Genomic DNA, 22,004 nt, shown 5'->3' on the forward strand with positions numbered 1-22,004 from the left:
CTCCCTGCAGCTTCCCCACGGCGTCTTCCGGCGCTGAGTTCACTCTTCCAGGCATCGGGCCTGGGCAGAGCCGACTGCGCATGTCCACTTGTAGTGCAGGAATGCACAGTCGGCTCTGCCCAGGTCCGATGCCTGGCAGAGTGAATTCAGAGCTGGAAGACACCGCGGGGACGCTGCACAGAGAAGACTTCTCGGAGGATCCAGCCTGACCCTCACTCGTGGACTTGGTAAGTATAATTTGATCGAATGTTGCCTACCCTTGAAACGAGCATTTTCCCCCCATAGACTATAATAGGGTTCAATATTCAATTTGAGTAGTCGAATATCGAGGGGCTACTCGAAACGAATATCGAACCTCGAACATTTTACTGTTCACTTATCTCTATTATTAACCCCTTCTAGGCATTTTTTTGATTTTCATTTTTTGTGCATCTGCACAGACTGACTTCCTCTAACACTACAAAGTGTATGAAAAAAAAATAAATGAATAAAACCCCAAAAAGCCCAGTTCCTATATAAAATGAATTCTATAAAAGAAAGCCCCCCAAAATTAATAAAAACAATACATATTTGATATTGCCATCTTAGTGGTGATCTAACCATCTTAGTGGTGACATCTTTTGTCTTGACTGGTTGCCAATGGATGCAGGAACTTTTTATGTTTTGGAATTTATCAGAAATCCAGCCATGATTTCCTCATTATGGACGGGTTATTAGACGGGGACACTACGGGTAAGTTCACACAGAGTTTGTTGGTCCGGATTTTGAGGCCATATCCGCCTCAAAATCCTGACCACAAAATCCGCTTCAGGTTCTGGTCCAAAAAACCCTGTGTGAACTTACTCTACATGTATGAAAAGATAAACTAGTAACAATAAGTTAATCATGGCTGAGATTCTTGTAAATCCCAGACCTTAAAAAGTTCCTACATTCATGGCTTTATCGATTGGCAACCGTTCAACATAACAGACTGTCACCAGTAAGATAGAAAAAAATCCTTAAAACTCTATTTAAATCATTTATATTTGCAAATATGTTTCATTATTAATTGTGTACAAATTTAACTATGGTTATGTTTATGGGAACCCCCTTTAATACCATATAAGGAAAGTTGGTACTAAAAAAATCACCTTTCCTTCAGAATGTTTCCAGATCTTTCCAGTTCTTTTTTATAATTATTTTTACCATCTAGCTATATATGTCCTGAATGATTTAGATGCAATCATAGAAAGCTGGTGTTATGAGTCATAAGGCTAAATTAGTATGCTCTTACACTGGGAGAGGAAGAGTGACAGCAAATATTGGCTTTCTGAAAACCAGAAGTAGTTAACATACATAAAAATACATCTGTAAAAAGTACATTAGTATTCCTATAATGTCAGTAACTACCATATGGTAGCACAGTATATACAATAACTACCATATGGTAGCACAATGGCAAACCTCTTTAACTTAAAGCATCTATATTAAGCTCAGAAAAATGGTGACTGTAGGTCATTGAGTAGTACCAGAACTAAGGGGGTTTGGGTTAGTGTACTGTACATTAATCAGTTCACCCCTTTCATCTAACTGCATGAGAGAGAACATGAAACTAGAATTGTGATATTTATACTTAAAGGGGATGGTCACTTTCAGACAAATCTTGAGAGACAAATGTTATTGTTTATATAATGAAAAGTTGTACAATTTTCCAATATACTTTCTGTATGAATTCATCACGGTTTTCTAGATCTCTGCTTGCTGTCATTCATTGTACTTACTCCCAATGGATATAAATCCGTCCATGGCCATGTGATATTCAGTCCATGGTCATGTGATATTCAGTCCATGGTCATGTGATGGACACACAGGTGCACAGCTCGTTATAGTCACAGCACAGTAATCAGACATCTGCCTGGTAATCAGCTGTAACCTGTGTGTGCTTGACCATGGACTCATTTGTATCCACTGGAAGTAAGCAGAATGGATGACAGCAAGCAGAGATTTAGAAAACTGTGAGGAATTGATACAAAAAGTATATTTGAAAATTGTACAACATTTTATTATACAAATAATAACATTGGCCTTCCAATTTTGGTATAGAGGTGGCCAACCCCTTTAAGACTGTCAGAATCCTCACTGTATAATCAGTAGACACCAGATTGGAAGTTTTGTGGGGCTTTCCAGTAGGTATAGTACCACTATATTTGTCTGACCCCTATATCTATCTATCTATCTATCTATCTATCTATCTATCTTATATAAATACTTTACTAAACGGGTTTAATTATTAGAGATGAGCGAACACTAAAATGTCCGAGGTTCGAAATCTGATTCGAACAGCCGCACACTGTTCGACTGTTCGAACGGATTTCGAACCCCATTATAGTCTGAGGGGGTAAATGCTCGTTTCAGGGGTACTCAAAATTTGATAAAATTATACTTACCAAGTCCATGAGTGACGGTCAGGCTGGATTCTCCTTGAAGTCTTCTCCCGGCGCAGCGTCCCCGCGTCTTCTTCCGGCTTGAATTCACTCTGCCTAGGCATCGAGGCCTAGGCAGAGCCAACTGTGCATGCGCGGTCATGCGCAGTCGGCTCTTCCCGGCCCGATGCCTGAGCAGAGCCGACTGTTAGGGTTGAGCGATCGTGTTTGGAAAAAATCGGATTCCGATCGGCGATTGAGAAAATTTCACGATCGCGATCGGAATTCCGAACACGATCTTTTTAGGTGGGATCGAGATCGGTAGTATTTCCCACAATGCCTTCACACTGAGTATATAGCGTATACTCAGTGTGAAGGCTCCGCTGCGGTTCCATAGGAATGAATGGAAGCAGCCGGCAAACAGCCTTAACCCCCTGCACGCCAGCTGCCTCCATTCATTCTAACGGGGGACTAAAGTAGCATCTCTAGTAGCTACTTACCTCCAGAGATGGCTACTCCGCTGCTGTTCGCCTCGCTGCCGCTCCATGGATTCTAACAATTGTTAGATTCCATGCTGTATAGTGAATAGGATTGCTTTTAAAATCCGATCTCCGATTAATAAAAAAATCCCATTGACTTGCATTGGGATCGGAATTGGGATCGAGATCAGGTTCGAATGAAAAATGATCGGAAATCAGATTTTAAAATCGATCCTGAAAAGTGAGGATCGGCTCAACCGTACCGACTGTGCATGCGCAGTCGGCTCTGCCTAGGCCGGATGCCTAGACAGAGTGAATTCCAGCCGGAAGACGCCGCGGGGACGCTGCACGGAGAAGATTTCTAAAGGTAAGAGAAGGACCAGCGTTGATTGGCAGAATGTATAGCATTCTGCCAATCAACGCTAGTTCTGCATCGAACCTTAAACTTCAAACAGCTAGTAGTGTTTGATTGAGTACGAGTATTTCGAATACCGTAGTATTCGATCGAACACCTACTTGATCGAACACTACTCGCTCATCTCTATTAATTATATTAATCATGCATGTTTAATATGATTAAAAATATGTCTCACGCTAAGTTCACATGGGCATCAACTCTCCATTGGAGGACCAAAGCAATAGACAGGCGGTCCCCTGAAATAGAAGTTACATATGGTATATAATGGGGTCCGTCAGGTCTACGTTGTTTTTAAATTGAAAGTTGCAGCTGAAAAGGCCCTGTGTGCAGGATTTTTTCATCTGCTGATTTCAGGAAGACATTGCAATGGAATCTTCTTCATGTGATTAAGGACATGAAGAATATTTAGGACATATGAGGGACAGTAAATAAAATAAATTTGAAGAAATTTTCCGAATACAGTATCTTTGAAATCTCTTTGATATTATATATAATTCTATATTTTCACATTCCATAGCTCTTTTCCCACACTTTACTCTTTGTTGATCTCTAGAAATCCTAAACAACGCAGTATATGTTCCGAACTTCCAGGATGCTTATGGTTTCATATGGATTGTTTGACTTCTGTCTACTGTACCTCTTCTCAGTCACAGTGCAGGGGCCCCAATCACCAATCATCATGCTGCTTCTTGCTACTAGAGATGAGCGAACAATAAAATGTTCGAGGTTCGAAATTCGATTCGAACAGCCGTTCGTGTGTTCGAACGGGTTTCGAACCCCATTATAGTCTATGGGGAACAGATACTCGTTAAGGGGGAAACCCAAATCCGTGTCTGGAGGGTCACCAAGTCCACTAAGACAACCCAGGAAATGATGCCAACACCTCTGGAATGACACTGGGACAGCAGGGGAAGCATGTCTGGGGGCATCTAACACACCAAAGACCCTCTATTACCCCAACATCACAGCCTAACAACTACACACTTTACACACTCAATACCACCTCTCTGACAGTAGGAAAACACCTTGAAACATGTGTATTTGGCACTTGCAGTGAGGAGAGCTTGTCACCAACAGTGAATTTGGCCCTTGTAGTAAGTTGAGGTTGGCACCAACATTTGTTTTGAAAATCAGGGTGGATTGAGCCTCTAACCAACAGAGTTTGGGCAAATTCATGGTGGAGGGAGCCTCTAAAAACCCCAGTTTGGACCAATTCATGGTGGAGGGAGCCTCTAAAAACCCCAGTTTGGACCAATTCATGGTGGAGGGAGCCTCTAAAAACCCCAGTTTGGACCAATTCATGATGGAGGGAGCCTCTAAACAGCCCAGTTTGGACCAATTCATGGTGGAGAGAGCCTCTAAAAACCCCAGTTTGGACCAATTCATGGTGGAGGGAGCCTCTAAACAGGCCAGTTTGGGCAAATTCATGGCGGAGGGAGCCTCTAACCAGCCCAGTTTGGACCAATTCATGGTGGAGAGAGCCTCTAAAAACCCCAGTTTGGACCAATTCATGGTGGAGGGAGCCTCTAAACAGGCCAGTTTGGGCAAATTCATGGTGGAGGGAGCCTCTAAAAACCCCAGTTTGGACCAATTCATGGTGGAGGGAGCCTCTAAACAGCCCAGTTTGGACCAATTCATGGTGGAGGGAGCCTCTAAACAGGCCAGTTTGGGCAGATTCATGGTGGAGGGAGCCTCTAAAAACCCCAGTTTGGACCAATTCATGGTGGAGGGAGCCTCTAAAAACCCCAGTTTGGACCAATTCATGGTGGAGGGAGCCTCTAAACAGGCCAGTTTGGGCAGATTCATGGTGGAGGGAGCCTCTAAAAACCCCAGTTTGGACCAATTCATGGTGGAGGGAGCCTCTAAAAACCCCAGTTTGGACCAATTCATGATGGAGGGAGCCTCTAAACAGCCCAGTTTGGACCAATTCATGGTGGAGAGAGCCTCTAAAAACCCCAGTTTGGACCAATTCATGGTGGAGGGAGCCTCTAAACAGGCCAGTTTGGGCAAATTCATGGTGGAGGGAGCCTCTAAAAACCCCAGTTTGGACCAATTCATGGTGGAGGGAGCCTCTAAAAACCCCAGTTTGGACCAATTCATGGTGGAGGGAGCCTCTAAAAACCCCAGTTTGGACCAATTCATGATGGAGGGAGCCTCTAAACAGCCCAGTTTGGACCAATTCATGGTGGAGAGAGCCTCTAAAAACCCCAGTTTGGACCAATTCATGGTGGAGGGAGCCTCTAAACAGCCCAGTTTGGACCAATTCATGGTGGAGGGAGCCTCTAAAAACCCCAGTTTGGACCAATTCATGGTGGAGGGAGCCTCTAAACAGCCCAGTTTGGACCAATTCATGGTGGAGAGAGCCTCTAAAAACCCCAGTTTGGACCAATTCATGGTGGAGGGAGCCTCTAAACAGGCCAGTTTGGGCAAATTCATGGTGGAGGGAGCCTCTAAAAACCCCAGTTTGGACCAATTCATGGTGGAGGGAGCCTCTAAAAACCCCAGTTTGGACCAATTCATGATGGAGGGAGCCTCTAAACAGCCCAGTTTGGGCAAATTCATGGTGGAGGGAGCCTCTAAAAACCCCAGTTTGGACCAATTCATGGTGGAGGGAGCCTCTAAAAACCCCAGTTTGGACCAATTCATGGTGGAGGGAGCCTCTAAAAACCCCAGTTTGGACCAATTCATGGTGGAGGGAGCCTCTAAAATGGCCAGTTTGGGCAAATTCATGGTGGAGGGAGCCTCTAAACAGGCCAGTTTGGGCAAATTCATGGTGGAGGGAGCCTCTAACCAGCCCAGTTTGGACCAATTCATGGTGGAGAGAGCCTCTAAAAACCCCAGTTTGGACCAATTCATGGTGGAGGGAGCCTCTAAACAGGCCAGTTTGGGCAAATTCATGGTGGAGGGAGCCTCTAAAAACCCCAGTTTGGACCAATTCATGGTGGAGGGAGCCTCTAAACAGCCCAGTTTGGACCAATTCATGGTGGAGGGAGCCTCTAAAAACCCCAGTTTGGACCAATTCATGGTGGAGAGAGCCTCTAAAAACCCCAGTTTGGACCAATTCATGGTGGAGGGAGCCTCTAAACAGGCCAGTTTGGGCAAATTCATGGTGGAGGGAGCCTCTAAAAACCCCAGTTTGGACCAATTCATGGTGGAGGGAGCCTCTAAACAGCCCAGTTTGGACCAATTCATGGTGGAGGGAGCCGCTAAACAGCCCAGTTTGGACCAATTCATGGTGGAGGGAGCCTCTAACCAGCAGAGTTGGTGGAAATCAGGGTGGAGGGAGCCTCTAACCAGCAGAGTTGTGGGAAAGCAGGGTGGAGGGAGCCTCTAACCAGCAGAGTTGGGGGAAATCAGGGTGGAGGGAGCCTAGTATTAGCAGAATTGTGCAACGCTTATGGTGGATGAGTATGAGGATGCGGAGGAATTGGAGAGGTTGAGTACAGACATGGAGTTTCATGTTGGGGTGCTTTACACAGGTGGGCCCAAAAATGAAGGCTCTATCCAGTGGTGGTTCATTTTTATCAAAGTGAGCCGGTCGGCACTCTCAGCTGACAGACGGGTGCGCTTGTCAGTGATGATGCCACCGGCTGCACTGAACACCCTCTCAGATAGGACGCTGGCGGCAGGACAGGACAGCACCTCCAAGGCATATAGGGCAAGTTCAAGCCACAGGTCCAACTTCGACACCCAATACGTGTAGGGCGCAGAGGGGTCGGAGAGGACAGGGCTGTGGTCGGAAAGGTATTCCCGCAACATGCGCCTATACTTCTCACGCCTGGTGACAATAGGACCCTCCGTGGCGGCACTTTGGCGAGGGGGTGCCATCAAGGTGTCCCAGACCTTAGACAGTGTGCCCCTCGTTTGTGTGGACCGGTGAGAACTTGGTTGCCTACTGGAGGAACTGCCCTCCCTGCCGCCAACGTCACATGCTGGAAACATCTCCATCATATTCTGCACCAATTGCCTGTGGCAAGCATTGATGCGATTGGCCCTCCCCTCTACCGGAATAAAAGACGAGATGTTGTTTTTATACCGGGGGTCAAGGATAGCAAAGATCCAGTACTGGTTGTCCTCCATGATTTTGACAATACGCTTGTCGGTTGTAAAGCACCCCAACATGAACTCAGCCATGTCTGCCACAGTGTTAGTTGGCATGACTCCTCTGGCCCCACCGGAAAGTTCAATCTCCATTTCCTCCTCATCCTCCATGTCTACCCATCTGCGCTGCAACAATGGGACGATTCGAAGTTGCCCGGAAGCCTCCTGTATCACCATCACATCATCGGACAACTCTTCTTCCTCCTCCTCCTCCTCCTCCTCCATTAAACGCAGTGAAGCGGACAGATGTGTGGACCTACTCTCCAGCTGTGACGGATCGGATGCTATCCCTAACTCCTCTGTGTGATCTGAGTTATCCCTGATGTCAATCAGGGATTCTCTCAGAACACACAAGAGCGGGATTGTAAGGCTCACCATCGCATCCTCAGAGCTCACCCTCCTTGTGGACTCCTCAAACACCCGTAGGATGTCACAAAGGTCTCTCATCCATGGCCACTCATGGATGAGAAACTGAGGCAGCTGACTTTGTGGCACCCTAGGGTTTTGTAGCTGGTATTCCATCAAAGGTCTCTGCTGCTCAACCACTCTATTCAACATCTGAAACGTTGAGTTCCAGCGTGTGGGGACGTCGCACAAAAGCCGGTGTTGTGGCACATGCAGGCGTTGCTGGAGAGATTTTAAGCTAGCAGCGGCTACTGTCGACTTGCGAAAGTGGGTGCACATGCGCCGCACTTTCACCAGTAGCTCTGGAACATTGGGGTAGCTCTTTGGGAAACGTTGCACCACTAGGTTGAAGACGTGGGCCAGGCATGGAACATGTTGGAGTCCGGCAAGCTCCAGAGCTGCTACCAGGTTCCGGCCGTTATCACAAACGACCATGCCTGGGCCCACGTGCAGCGGCTCAAACCATATTGTCGTCTCATCGAGGAGGGCATCCCTCACCTCGGAGGCAGTGTGCTGTCTGTCCCCCAAGCTGATCAGCTTCAGCACAGCCTGCTGACGTCTACCAACGCCAGTGCTGCAACGTTTCCAACTCGTAGCTGGGGTCAATCTAACAGCGGAGGAGGAGGCGGTGGCGGAGGAGGAGGCGGTGGCGGAGGAGGAGGCGGTAGAGGAGGAGGAGGGGGGTGTTCTTCTCGTGTCCCTGCCAGGAATGTTAGGCGGGGAGACGAGGTACACCGGGCCAGTTTGGGAAGCAGTCCCAGCCTCAACTACATTCACCCAGTGTGCCGTCAGTGAAATGTAGCGTCCCTGTCCGCATGCACTTGTCCACGCGTCGGTGGTCAAGTGGACCTTTGTGCAAAGCGCGGAACTAAGGGCCCGCCTGATGTTGAGTGACACGTGCTGGTGCAAGGCGGGGACGGCACACCGGGAGAAGTAGTGACGGCTAGGGACGGCATAGCGAGGTGCCGCAGTTGCCATCAGGTCCAGGAAGGCGGGAGTTTCAACAAGCCGGAACGCCAACATCTCCTGGGCCAGCAGTTTAGCGATGTTGGCGTTCAAGGCTTGCGCGTGTGGGTGGTTAGCAGTGTATTTCTGCCGCCGCTCCAATGTCTGAGAGATGGTGGGTTGTTGTAAAGAAGCGCCTGATGGTGTCTTTGATGGTGCAGGAGAAGGAGATAAGACAGGAACAGGGGAGGATGAGGGAGAAGTCAACAAAGTGGCGGAGGCAGATGAAGTGGTGTCCTGGCTCGTCCTCTGGAGTGCATCGCCAGCACAGTCAGCAGTGGCAGTGGCAGTGGCAGAGGCAGAGGCAGTGGCAGAGGCAGTGGCAGTGGCGTGAACGGCAGGCGGCCTTTGTCCTGCCGTTGCTGCCTGCCACTGATTCCAGTGCTTGGATTCCAAATGACGGCGCATTGAAGTGGTGGACAGGTTGCTCTTCTCAGAGCCCCTAATCAATTTCGAGAGGCAAATTGTGCAGACAACACTATATCTTTCCTCGGCGCATTCCTTGAAAAAACTCCACACCTTCGAGAAACGTGCCCTCGAGGTGGGAGTTTTTCGGGGCTGGGTATGAACTGGAACATCTTGGGAGATTCCGGTTGTGGCCTGGCTTCGCCTAAGCTGCTGACCTCTGCCTCTGCCTCTAGCTACCCTTTTTGGTGCTGCACTTGCCTCAACATCCACACTACTTTCCCCGCTTGACATCCCCCCTGTCCAGGTCGGGTCAGTGTCCTCATCATCCACCACTTCCTCTTCCAACTCCTGTCTCATCTCCTCCTCCCGCACAATGCGCCGGTCAACTGGATGCCCTGACGGCAACTGCGTCACATCATCGTCGATGAGGGTGGGTTGCTGGTCATCCACCACCAAATCGAACGGAGATGGAGGAGACTCTAGTGTTTGAGCATCTGGACACAGATGCTCCTCTGTTAGGTTCGTGGAATCGTGACGTGGAGAGGCAGGTTGAGGGACAATGAAAGGAGCGGAGAACAGCTCTGGGGAGCAGGGACATTTGGGGTTATTGTTCTGTGAAGCTTGGGAATTTTGGGAGGAAGGAGGACAAGACTGTTGGGTAATAGGAGGAGAGGAGGCAGAGTCTGACTGGCTGCTGGACAATGTGCTGTAAGCGTTCTCTGACAGCCATTGCAAGACCTGTTCCTGGTTCTCGGGCCTACTAAGGTTTGTACCCTGCAGTTTAGTTAATGTGGCAAGCAACCCTGGCACTGTGGAGTGGTGCAATGCTTGCTGCCCCACAGGAGTAGGCACGGGACGCCCTGTGGCTTCACTGCTACCTTGCTCCCCAGAACCATTCCCCCGACCTCGCCCACGGCCTCGTCCACGTCCCTTTCCGGGAGCCTTGCGCATTTTGAATTCCCAGTTAGAAATTGGCACTATATACCAGTAGTAAAAATTGTGGGTGCACGTAACCCCAATATATTCTTTGAATTCCCAGTCAGAAACTGGCACTGTATACCAGTAGTAAAAATTGTGGGTGCACGTAACCCCAATATATTCTTTGACTTCCCAGTCAGAAACTGGCACTGTATACCAGTAGTAAAAATTGTGGGTGCACGTAACCCCAATATATTCTTTGAATTCCCAGTCAGACAATGGCACTGTATACCAGTAGTAAAAATTGTGGGTGCACGTAACCCCAATATATTCTTTGAATTCCCAGTCAGAAACTGGCACTATATGGCAGTAGCAAGAAATGAGGGTATTTATAACCCCAATATATTCTTTGAATTCCCAGTCAGACAATGGCACTGTATACCAGTAGTAAAAATTGTGGGTGCACGTAACCCCAATATATTCTTTGAATTCCCAGTCAGACAATGGCACTATATATTAGTAGTAAAAATTGTGGGTGCACGTAACCCCAATATATTCTTTGAATTCCCAGTCAGACAATGGCACTATATACCAGTAGCAAGAAATGAGGGTATTTATAACCCCAATATATTCTTTGAATTCCCAGTCAGACAATGGCACTGTATACCAGTAGTAAAAATTGTGGGTGCACGTAACCCCAATATATTCTTTGAATTCCCAGTCAGAAACTGGCACTATATGGCAGTAGCAAGAAATGAGGGTATTTATAACCCCAATATATTCTTTGAATTCCCAGTCAGACAATGGCACTGTATACCAGTAGTAAAAATTGTGGGTGCACGTAACCCCAATATATTCTTTGAATTACTAGTCAGAAACTGGCACTATATGGCAGTAGCAAGAAATGAGGGTATTTGTAACCCCAATATATTCTTTGAATTCCCAGTCAGAAACTGGCACTGTATACCAGTAGTAAAAATTGTGGGTGCACGTAACCCCAATATATTCTTTGAATTACCAGTCAGAAACTGGCACTATATGGCAGTAGCAAGAAATGAGGGTATTTGTAACCCCAATATATTCTTTGAATTCCCAGTCAGAAACTGGCACTGTATACCAGTAGTAAAAATTGTGGGTGCACGTAACCCCAATATATTCTTTGAATTCCCAGTCAGACAATGGCACTATATACCAGTAGCAAGAAATGAGGGTATTTATAACCCCAATATATTCTTTGAATTCCCAGTCAGACAATGGCACTGTATACCAGTAGTAAAAATTGTGGGTGCACGTAACCCCAATATATTCTTTGAATTCCCAGTCAGACAATGGCACTATATATTAGTAGTAAAAATTGTGGGTGCACGTAACCCCAATATATTCTTTGAATTCCCAGTCAGACAATGGCACTATATACCAGTAGCAAGAAATGAGGGTATTTATAACCCCAATATATTCTTTGAATTCCCAGTCAGACAATGGCACTGTATACCAGTAGTAAAAATTGTGGGTGCACGTAACCCCAATATATTCTTTGAATTCCCAGTCAGACAATGGCACTATATACCAGTAGCAAGAAATGAGGGTATTTATAACCCCAATATATTCTTTGAATTCCCAGTCAGACAATGGCACTGTATACCAGTAGTAAAAATTGTGGGTGCACGTAACCCCAATATATTCTTTGAATTACCAGTCAGAAACTGGCACTATATGGCAGTAGCAAGAAATGAGGGTATTTGTAACCCCAATATATTCTTTGAATTCCCAGTCAGAAACTGGCACTGTATACCAGTAGTAAAAATTGTGAGTGCACGTAACCCCAATATATTCTTTGAATTCCCAGTCAGACAATGGCACTATATACCAGTAGCAAGAAATGAGGGTATTTATAACCCCAATATATTCTTTGAATTCCCAGTCAGACAATGGCACTGTATACCAGTAGTAAAAATTGTGGGTGCACGTAACCCCAATATATTCTTTGAATTCCCAGTCAGAAACTGGCACTATATGGCAGTAGCAAGAAATGAGGGTATTTGTAACCCCAATATATTCTTTGAATTCCCAGTCAGACAATGGCACTGTATACCAGTAGTAAAAATTGTGGGTGCACGTAACCCCAATATATTCTTTGAATTACCAGTCAGAAACTGGCACTATATGGCAGTAGCAAGAAATGAGGGTATTTGTAACCCCAATATATTCTTTGAATTCCCAGTCAGAAACTGGCACTGTATACCAGTAGTAAAAATTGTGGGTGCACGTAACCCCAATATATTCTTTGAATTACCAGTCAGAAACTGGCACTATATGGCAGTAGCAAGAAATGAGGGTATTTGTAACCCCAATATATTCTTTGAATTCCCAGTCAGAAACTGGCACTGTATACCAGTAGTAAAAATTGTGGGTGCACGTAACCCCAATATATTCTTTGAATTCCCAGTCAGACAATGGCACTATATACCAGTAGCAAGAAATGAGGGTATTTATAACCCCAATATATTCTTTGAATTCCCAGTCAGACAATGGCACTGTATACCAGTAGTAAAAATTGTGGGTGCACGTAACCCCAATATATTCTTTGAATTCCCAGTCAGACAATGGCACTATATACCAGTAGCAAAAATTGTGGGTGTATATAGCCCCAATTCTATTGCTAGGGGACTTGCAGGGTATTTCTGAGGTGAAGGTGGGGGGGCACACCGTTGGAACGGTGATTTGGGGTGTATATATGGGGTATACGGGAATACACTGTCAGTGTGTTCCATTCAGGATCCTGGGAAAGCTGGGTTGCGGCGATTGAGCCCGTCAGTGCCACGTTACACTGACAAGCTTCTCCCTGGAATTGAAGTTATATGTAAGCCCAATATATTCTTTGAATTCCCAGTGAGACAATGGCACTATATGGCAGTAGCAAAAATAGTGGGTGTATATAGCCCCAATTCTATTGCTAGGGGACTTGCAGGGTATTTCTGGGGTGAAGGTGGGGGGGCACACCGTTGGAACGGGTATCGGGGGTATATATCGGGTATACGGGAATACACTGACAGTGTATTCCATTCAGGATCCTGGGAAAGCTGGGTTGTGGCGATTGAGCCCGTCAGTGCCACGTTACACTGACAAGCTTCTCCCTGGAATTTAGCTCTTACAAGAGCTGTTGTGGTTGTCTTCTCCTTCCTATCCTAGCCTGTCCCTGCCTACCCAGAATCTAAGCCCTAGCTAGCTGGACGGAAACCTCCGTCCTCGGTGAATTGCAAGCTCAGAATGACGCGAACCTGGGCGGCGCTGTTCTTTTAAATTAGAGGTCACATGTTTTCGGCAGCCAATGGGTTTTGCCTACTTTTTTCAACGTCACCGGTGTCGTAGTTCCTGTCCCACCTACCCTGCGCTGTTATTGGAGCAAAAAAGGCGCCAGGGAAGGTGGGAGGGGAATCGAGTAATGGCGCACTTTACCACGCGGTGTTCGATTCGATTCGAACATGCCGAACAGCCTAATATCCGATCGAACATGAGTTCGATAGAACACTGTTCGCTCATCTCTACTTGCTACCTGAGCCCTGCTACTGTTTGAACACATAACCCTGGTGCATAGAGCTAAGAGGGCCCTGGTTCAAGGCAAGATCCAGGCAGCAGGCTTTTGACAGGAACCCAGGGCAGAAAGAGTCAGAAACAAAGACTAGGCAGCAAGCTATTTCTAAAATATAAATTTATATTGGCAACATTAGAAGATTTAAAACAAGTATCAGGTAATCTGTACATATGAATATATAATAGTGAAGCTCTTACCACCTTGGAATGAAATGAATTCCAAATGCTGAAATGAACATGATGAAGAGGCCGCACGGAGAGGAGCCCCGGACTGCAACTAGGAAGCCAATATGAAGACTGAAACCGGAAAGATGTTCACTCCGGCGTGCCGTTTTAAAATTCTATATTTACATATAGCTATACAGTGGGCCCCCAGAGGCATTCCAGTCCAACACTGCTTGGCATACAAGGCCCAAAGCTGTTGAGAGTGATATACTGTACACATACTGTAAATTTCCAGACAAAGAGTGATTGAAAGGTTAACTCTGCATTAACTGATTTTGGTTTTAGTTGCTTTCTCCACTTACAGTATATAGCAACTTTGTAAAATATATATACAGTATATAGCAACTTTTTTTATAAAAACAAGAAAGTAAAATTATAAGGGAAGAGATGTGTTTTATAATAAGAAAAAAATACAATAGATTCAGACGTCACTATACTTTGTTACATAGTATACATATTTAGGAATTATAATATATTCAACTTTTGTGCACACGTGGAAGGATAAATTTAAAGTATATTCTAAACTTCCTGGCCCAAATAAGGAAAATGTTATTCATAAAAGATGCACTTTTGAATACTGTTCATGTTTTTCTGCTGTGCAGAGGCAGTTTGTTCCTGGAATGAATTTTCATTTTTAATACACAAAAAGAACAGCTATAGCTAAAGGCTTGAAAAACAGGCAACATAAAGATGTTGCTGGCAGAGTTGCTTAAATTCACATTAAGGGGTTTTAAGGGTAAAGTGAGCTGAATTAAACAACATCATTTACATCTCAGTAAAGGTGTAAAAATATTTGAGTGAATGTTTCTTATCTCTAAATACTCTGATACACTACTTCTGAATTGTAGTAGTAATATAATATACAGAGATAATACAGTTCTTGAATTTCACTATAAAATAATACAGCACACATCTAAATAGAACAGTAATAGGGTGATTTTAATAGCAAATGCTGACTTTGCTCTGTGAATCTATTTTATATATGTAAAGTGTTGACATTTTCAAAAGGACATAGAGGAGGCACGAAACACATTTTTAATCCACACATATGGCTAACTATGAATCTTGGAATTTCTGTAAAAATATATTCATCTCTAAGATGAAGATGCAGAATTCAATTACATAGTGGATGAGGTTGGCTGAAGACATCAGTCCATCAAGTACAACCTATAACCCTCCAGTCCCCTACAGTGTTGACCCAGAGAGAGGCAAAAAATCCCATGAGGCTTATGCCAACTGCCCCATTTCAGGGGAAAAAATTCCTTCCCGACTCTAATCTGGCCATTGGTATAAAAGTATGGATCAACGTGTCCTTAAAATCCAGAACCCATAACTCTTTATATATTTTTCTGTTTGAGAAAGGCATCCAGGCCCTCTTTGAACTTGTTTAATGAATCCACCCTCACCACTTCCTGAGTCAAAGAGTTCCATACACTCACTGCTCTTACAGTAAAGAATCCCCATCTGTGTTGTTGGTGAAACTCTCTCTCCTACAGACGTAGAGAATGTCCCCTTGTTACTGTCACTGGCCTCATAGTAAAAAGTTCATTAGAAAGCTCTTGTTATGAACCTAATGCAGTACAAGACAGATAGTCCCAGTAAACCGGACTCCCCTGCACACTGAGGTAAAACAGCACTGAGCGTCCAACGCCCTCCGGACTGAAGCAGAACCAGCCTCCAGAGGTCTTCGAGGTCTTCACCAGAGCTCCTGATGGACTTGGCTGCTTCTTTTGGCCAGAACCACCACTGCCCAAAGAGCGCTGAATGCACAGCGCACCACTAGTCACAGCAGGACCCAGAAAACCAAAAAAACACTCACCTGAGCAAGTATGGAGGCAGCTGGAAGCTAGAAGCAGAGGAGGATGCAGAAGCAGGAGATGGCAGCAGTACAGTAGAATTTTCGTACAAACCGGGTCGGTATCGGGAGTTCACGAAGCACCAAAGGATGAGACGTAAGCGAGGTCAGACAAGCTTGGTCGGTATCAGAAGGTCACATAGCACAAAATAGTTGGTCAAAGAGAAGTGGTCTAGGAGGCAAGCAGTGGTCACAATAGAAGGCAAGTTGAGGTACAAAACAGGGTAGGCAGGAATTGGAGTCAGGAAGTTAGAAGCAGAGAGTCATACAGCAACAAAGACCTGGAAAGCATAGTGTAGCTAACACCCAGAAAGTCTGAATAGCCAGCAGGCAGGAGAAGTGAAAGTCAGAAGATATAGGCTTGAAAGAGACAGTTAATCCCTAGAGGGACAAGCGCAACGCCAACAATGCAGGGACACAGGCAGCACCTAACAGCGCTACTGCCGAGGTTCTAGCTCCCTTCCTAATAGTTCTATGTGCTGTCCTTTTCATATATTTGTACATTTTGTTAGATCTCTCCATAGAGGTCTTTTCTCTGAATAATCCCAAATATATTTCTTTCTTTTTACTGATAGAGCAACAAAATACAGTATTTCACATCACTGTACTTGTGTCTTTACTCACAGTAGTCCATGTTCCCGGTGGGCTTTAAAATCTAGATTTTGTATTTGGTACTCTGGGGTCCACAATCTAGAATCTATCACAGATACCTAAAAACGCATTTGTGAGACTATTTTCAAACTAGTCAACTTATCAGTATTTTGAAGTGTAGGAGAAAACCAGAGAATCTGGAGGAACCCCACTATAAAGAAGATTAATAGATCTAATATTTTAGCATTGATGCAGCTTTGAACTTACAAAGAGACTTCATGACCAGACATATTTGGTTTTGGTTTTTGTTATGTCTATATGAACATTGTAGGACTTGTTCCATTTTCGTGTGGGACTGTAGTTGCGGCATAGCTGGGGGGAGAAGGGCAAAATGAAATTATAAATGTTTAAAGGCACAAAAAGGGTTTATTGTTGGGGAAATGGGCACCAAAAAAACTCTTATGTATTTAGGTACAGTGTAAGTGCAGTGAACTGAACATTTGCCCTTGGTGGAATAAAGCCTAGATAACATATATCATGTATTTTATTCTGTTTAATTGTATTGCATTGCAACAGACATGGCACAATGTACTGTCTACTGCAAAAGATACCAATATTAAAAATCACTATAGGGTTGTAGGATCATACAAAGAGAAAGTGTATTACAGATATTCTGAACAAAGATAGAAACACATAGATCTCATTTAAGTGTTGTTGATATCTTTTGTTGGCTTTTTGGTCTGTGTTCTCGCTGCAGCACTGGGGACTATTTAAAGAACTGATTTATAGAGATGCTAATAGTAGTACCCCTCTAAAACAAAAACAAAAAAATCCCAGCAAAGTATTTAAAATATCTTATAAATAAAATCAATATTAGGTTATTATAGAGTAATATTTTGCTTTTTTAATATTTCACTATGTATAACCAAAGGTATTTTAGAATACACACTTCAAATAGAAAATGACAGAACAAGCGTATCCATAGCATTGAATATGAAAGGTACAGTAGTAGGAGCCTAAATTCAAATAAGGCTGACCTTTTAAGATATGAATCAAGGATGCAATTATCCCTGTTATTAATACCAAACTGCCATTCAGTCGGAACAGTTCTGGAACAGTATAGCAGAAATGAGTTTATTTGTTATTGGGAGAAGAGTACCTGGGCACCCACTGATGTTATCATGTGCTGCATTCTCAGAGGACCAAAAGACATGAATGGAGCCCAAGGGATGTCTCTATGACAGAGTTTGTTGCGTGTTTGTCGGACATTAATTTTTTTAATCAAAAAACAGGGGGGCATGCAGCACTTTTTCATCCAGTATTTTCTGGAGGATTTGTGCCACACAGATACCTGGCTAAGGGAGCGTTCACACTACCATCGGTGTCCAACAGCTAGTGTCCAATGCTAATGTCCACGCAAAATCTTGTGCGGACATTAGCACCGGACACTAGCTGTGTCCATTACATTTTGCATTGATTCAAATGGACATTGGGTGCGTTCTTTTACTGTCCGTGGGTGTCCTTAACTGTCTGTTCACAAAGATGTCCGATTTTTCAAGCGGACAGCAAAAACCTACATGTAGTCGGACATGCAAGACTTTGTGTCCGGTTAAAAAAAAAAGGTTTTGCCATGGAGAGGCACAAGACGCTCACAGGTGGATACTTTGCAAAACCATTCAAGTGAATGGGTTTGAAAACTTACTGCCGAGTTTCCGTCTCCTGTCCAGTTTCTCGGGGCAGAAGATGGAAACCTTCCGATTTGGCTAAAGCGGAGATCGGGCATTGGTGTGCACCCGCCCTGCCCCAGTTTTCTACAAAATTATAAATGAGGGATCAATTGTCTTCTTGAAATTCAGTGCTTAAGAGTGTGGGGATCAGTAACACTGGTGTAGGATTTTTATATTGAAAACTACCTGATTCTGAATGAAAGGGATCCTATCTTTCAAACCCATTTTTTTCTAACTAACTTGTTGGAATAGCCTTAAAGGCTATTCTTCTCCTACCCTTCGATGTCTTCTCCATGCCGCTGTTCGCTTGAAATCCCGTTTTTTGTCGGTATGCAAATGAGTTCTCTTGCAGCACTCTCTCCAGCACTCTCTCCAGCGCCGCCTAAATCTTCTTCAGCCTCTTCACATGTCTTCTTCCGGTACGTGGGGGGGGGGGGGTCAAAATTCAACGCATATGCATGTCGGCTCTGCCAGCGGGCCTTGGGCAGAGCTGACTTTATATGCGGGCAGCCATAGAACTACAGGAGCGTACTGCGCATGCTCGCGTAAGCGGCCACAAAAAAATGGCCGCCCGCATGTGAAGTCAGCTCTGGCAGAGCCGACTTGCGCATGTGTTGAATTTTGACCCCCCGCACGCCGGAAGAAAACGAAAGAAGAGGCCGTTGCTGAATAAGATGGAGGCGGCGCTGGAGAGAGTTCTCTTGCAGCATTGGGGATGCTCCAGTGCTGTTTGAGCACAGGGGCCCGCCCCCAGTGCAGCAAGAGAACTCATTTGCATACCAACAAAAAACAGGATTTCAAGCGAATGGCGGCGTGAAGAAGACATCGAAATGTAGGAGAAGAATAGCCTTTCTTAAGGCTATTCCGACGTGTTGGGGAGAAAAAAAAATGAGTTTGAATGATAGGATCCCTTTAACTAATACTACATAAACCAAATTCATATTGCATGTACATGTATTCTGCAAAGTAAGGAATAAAAAGAACAAAGCAAAAATTAGGTCAAGTTCTTCACTCATGCTGGTCAGACTTGACAATTTTTGTTTGCTTTGTACTTACATATTATTTTAGTAAACTTATGTTCACATACTTGACAGAAGCATGTAAGGGTGATGCCATGGAAATACTGGGGTAGGTCATATAACAGTCCTTGTCAGATTACATGAAAAATGTCAGTAGTTCTAGAGTTGGTTTTCAATTATTTGATAAAAAAATGAAACATTGCTTGTGCTTTTCTGAAAAAGATAAGGATAATAAACACATAATTAAAATAAATGAATTAATGAATTTTTTATAGCTCAATTCACGTTAGCTGCATGTTGCATATTGTTTATGGGGAAAATTTTAGATGTACAAATATAGACTTTGACACTATTAAGAGGAGTGATGGTGTTTTCTGTCTGGTACATATTGGGCCTACTCTCGCCAAAATTTTAGGGGAAATTGGACTATAAACTTGTTATATTTTCATATAAAAGCTAATGTGTGACTGACTCCTATAATCTACCTAATTTGTCTTCCACAGTTTCCACTAGAGAAATCTATGTATGTACATGTGAATAGATTCCCACTGCTTTCTATTTTCACACTTCACATTTTCAATAAAGGAGGAGAATCTAAGGCTGAGTTCACACAGAGTTTTTTTTAAATCAATGGGATCCGATCAGGTCTTTTTTCCAAGAGCCGTTTGTTCCGGCACCCGGAAAAAAGAACGGACATGCTCATTCTTCATGCCGATTCGCGAGGTGAATCGGCCTGAAGACACCCCCTCCTCCTGACTAGGCCCATTGATTGGGCCTAATCCGGAGCGGAGTGCGCAACTGGATGCCGATGCACTGCACAGGCATCCAGTCGCGACTACCCATTTTTTGGCCCAGAACCTGAGGCAGCCTATGCCTCAGTTTCTGGACCAAAAAACCCTGTGTGCACTCAGCCTTAGGCTGTCAAATGGCAGTGGAATCCACAGATGACTGCAGTTGTTTTACATTGAATGCTGGTAATTTGGTCTCATCCACTTGGCTACTTGGAAAGGGTCCAATATATTGTATTTTCATGTCACTCTTGGCTCCACAAGAGTCTGGAACAGAGCGGCCAGCCACAAAAAAATTTTGATTGGGAAAATTATAGCTACTATTTTGTAAAAAAAATACTGTATATAGCAAAATTGACCTAGGATAAAAAATGAGCTGTCTTAGGGAAAGGAGGATTCCTTCTCTATTAGACAAAGGTGAAGATTCTTCATTAGTGTTATATAGAAAAATGCCATAGAACTGTTGAATTAGGATAATAATGTAATAACTTAGATACTGTATCTTAAATGGGTGCGATACATGTACAGTACATACTATAAATTGTTTCTTTAATAATGACAATTAAATCAGGTTTTCCTTTACTTTACAGGCTGTGGAGTGGCTATGCCTAAATTGCCAGACACAAAGGGCACTCTCAGGACATCTTACCGATTTAAACAAGATGCCCCAACCATTAGGACTATCATCTAAGTCTTCACCAAAGCATCCTGTTCCTGCAGACCACCTCCAAAAACCTTCAACACCAAATGTGAAGTCAAACGAGAAAACAACTGATCAAGTATTAAAAAAAGAAATTACTATTCTTCCAGAAGGAAAACTCGGACAGATTGATAATGTTGTTGATCAAGAAATCAAAGATGTCAAGCCTGTAGACAAGAAGCCTGTAGTAGTTAAAGAAGATACAGTGTTGGTGGCCCCTGTAGTAGCTGAAATACTGCCTATTAAAGAATATAAGCAAGACGTTATACAGGGCACTACGTTAGTAGCTGCAGAGCATTTACAGTCTAAAGATAAATTTATGCCAAAGCATGATTTGATGATTGACCTTTCAGCAACAGCTTTGAAGGAAATTGATGGAAAAACATCTGATGAGAAAATTAAACCTGAAGCAAGCCAATTCACGGATCAAGAAACTGGAAAAGAAAAGACTGTAAGTAATTGCTATATAAATCAACGAGCATTGTATTAAAATAAATATACAGGAATTTTATCACCCTACAACATTAAGATCACTTTTCCTTTTCATCTATATTTGAAAGATTTTTATTTTGTACTTATGTATTGACTCGCTGAAAGACAAGTTTTCCCAGAATGATATGAAATAGCTTATTTCTTAACAATTGATCGTTAATTCTCTTACATAATTTCAGCACGTCTCAATTTTTGTATTGTCATCTTCTCATCTTTATTTTACAAAGTGATCTAAAAGCAGCAGTTATTGTCCAATCATCAGTTAAAATAAGAAAAAAAAATAACCTACATAGAATAACATTCAGAATGAGGTTGAAAGGGTCAGCTAAAAATAGGTTGGCAATATGAATAGAAAACTGCTAGCACCATATACCTAGGATCAGCTCAAAATAATAGTATGGATGGTCAAAGACTCTAGCCTAGTGTCTTTGACAGCATATTGACTTAAAGATACAAGGTGTCTCTGGCTTTTTTCAAGATTCATAGCTTTTAAGTGAATGTTGGCTAAACCCCATGGTATTGGCAAGACTGGCAAACTAACTAATGTGTATTGGGGTGCAATGATTCTTCCCAGATGGCAGTTGATGGGGAAAACAAGGATTAAAAATGTTAGATAAGCTTCGCTCAGAGGTGTCTATCAGCAGTTGTCCCAATTGAGAACATATGCAAGTTCAACCAAGCTAAGCATACTGAATAGCTGTCAACTGAACAAAATTTAACTTAACACCTATCCGACGTGTATGGTCAGCTTTACATAATAAAAATGTAACTTAAAATACCCAGAGTTTCTGCAGCAGTGAGATTGCTGACCCTATACCTTTGATTACATTGAATACCCTGTTGCAAACCATCAAAGGCATGTAGAGATGAGTAACAAACA

General features: G+C 43.7%; 1 protein-coding gene across 1 annotated transcript in view; it reads left to right on the forward strand.

Annotated features, from left to right (window-relative positions):
- PCLO (piccolo presynaptic cytomatrix protein) overlaps positions 1-22,004 on the forward strand; it is a 305,609-nt gene that overhangs the window by 158,141 nt on the left and 125,464 nt on the right. Inside the window, exon 4 of the mRNA XM_075274050.1 lies at positions 20,523-21,083. Within this exon, the coding sequence (XP_075130151.1) occupies positions 20,523-21,083 (561 nt within the window). The remainder of the gene's footprint in view (positions 1-20,522; positions 21,084-22,004) is intronic.

This window comes from Leptodactylus fuscus, chromosome 5 (assembly GCF_031893055.1).
Source record: "Leptodactylus fuscus isolate aLepFus1 chromosome 5, aLepFus1.hap2, whole genome shotgun sequence".
In the NCBI taxonomy this organism is placed as follows: Eukaryota; Metazoa; Chordata; class Amphibia; order Anura; family Leptodactylidae; genus Leptodactylus; species Leptodactylus fuscus.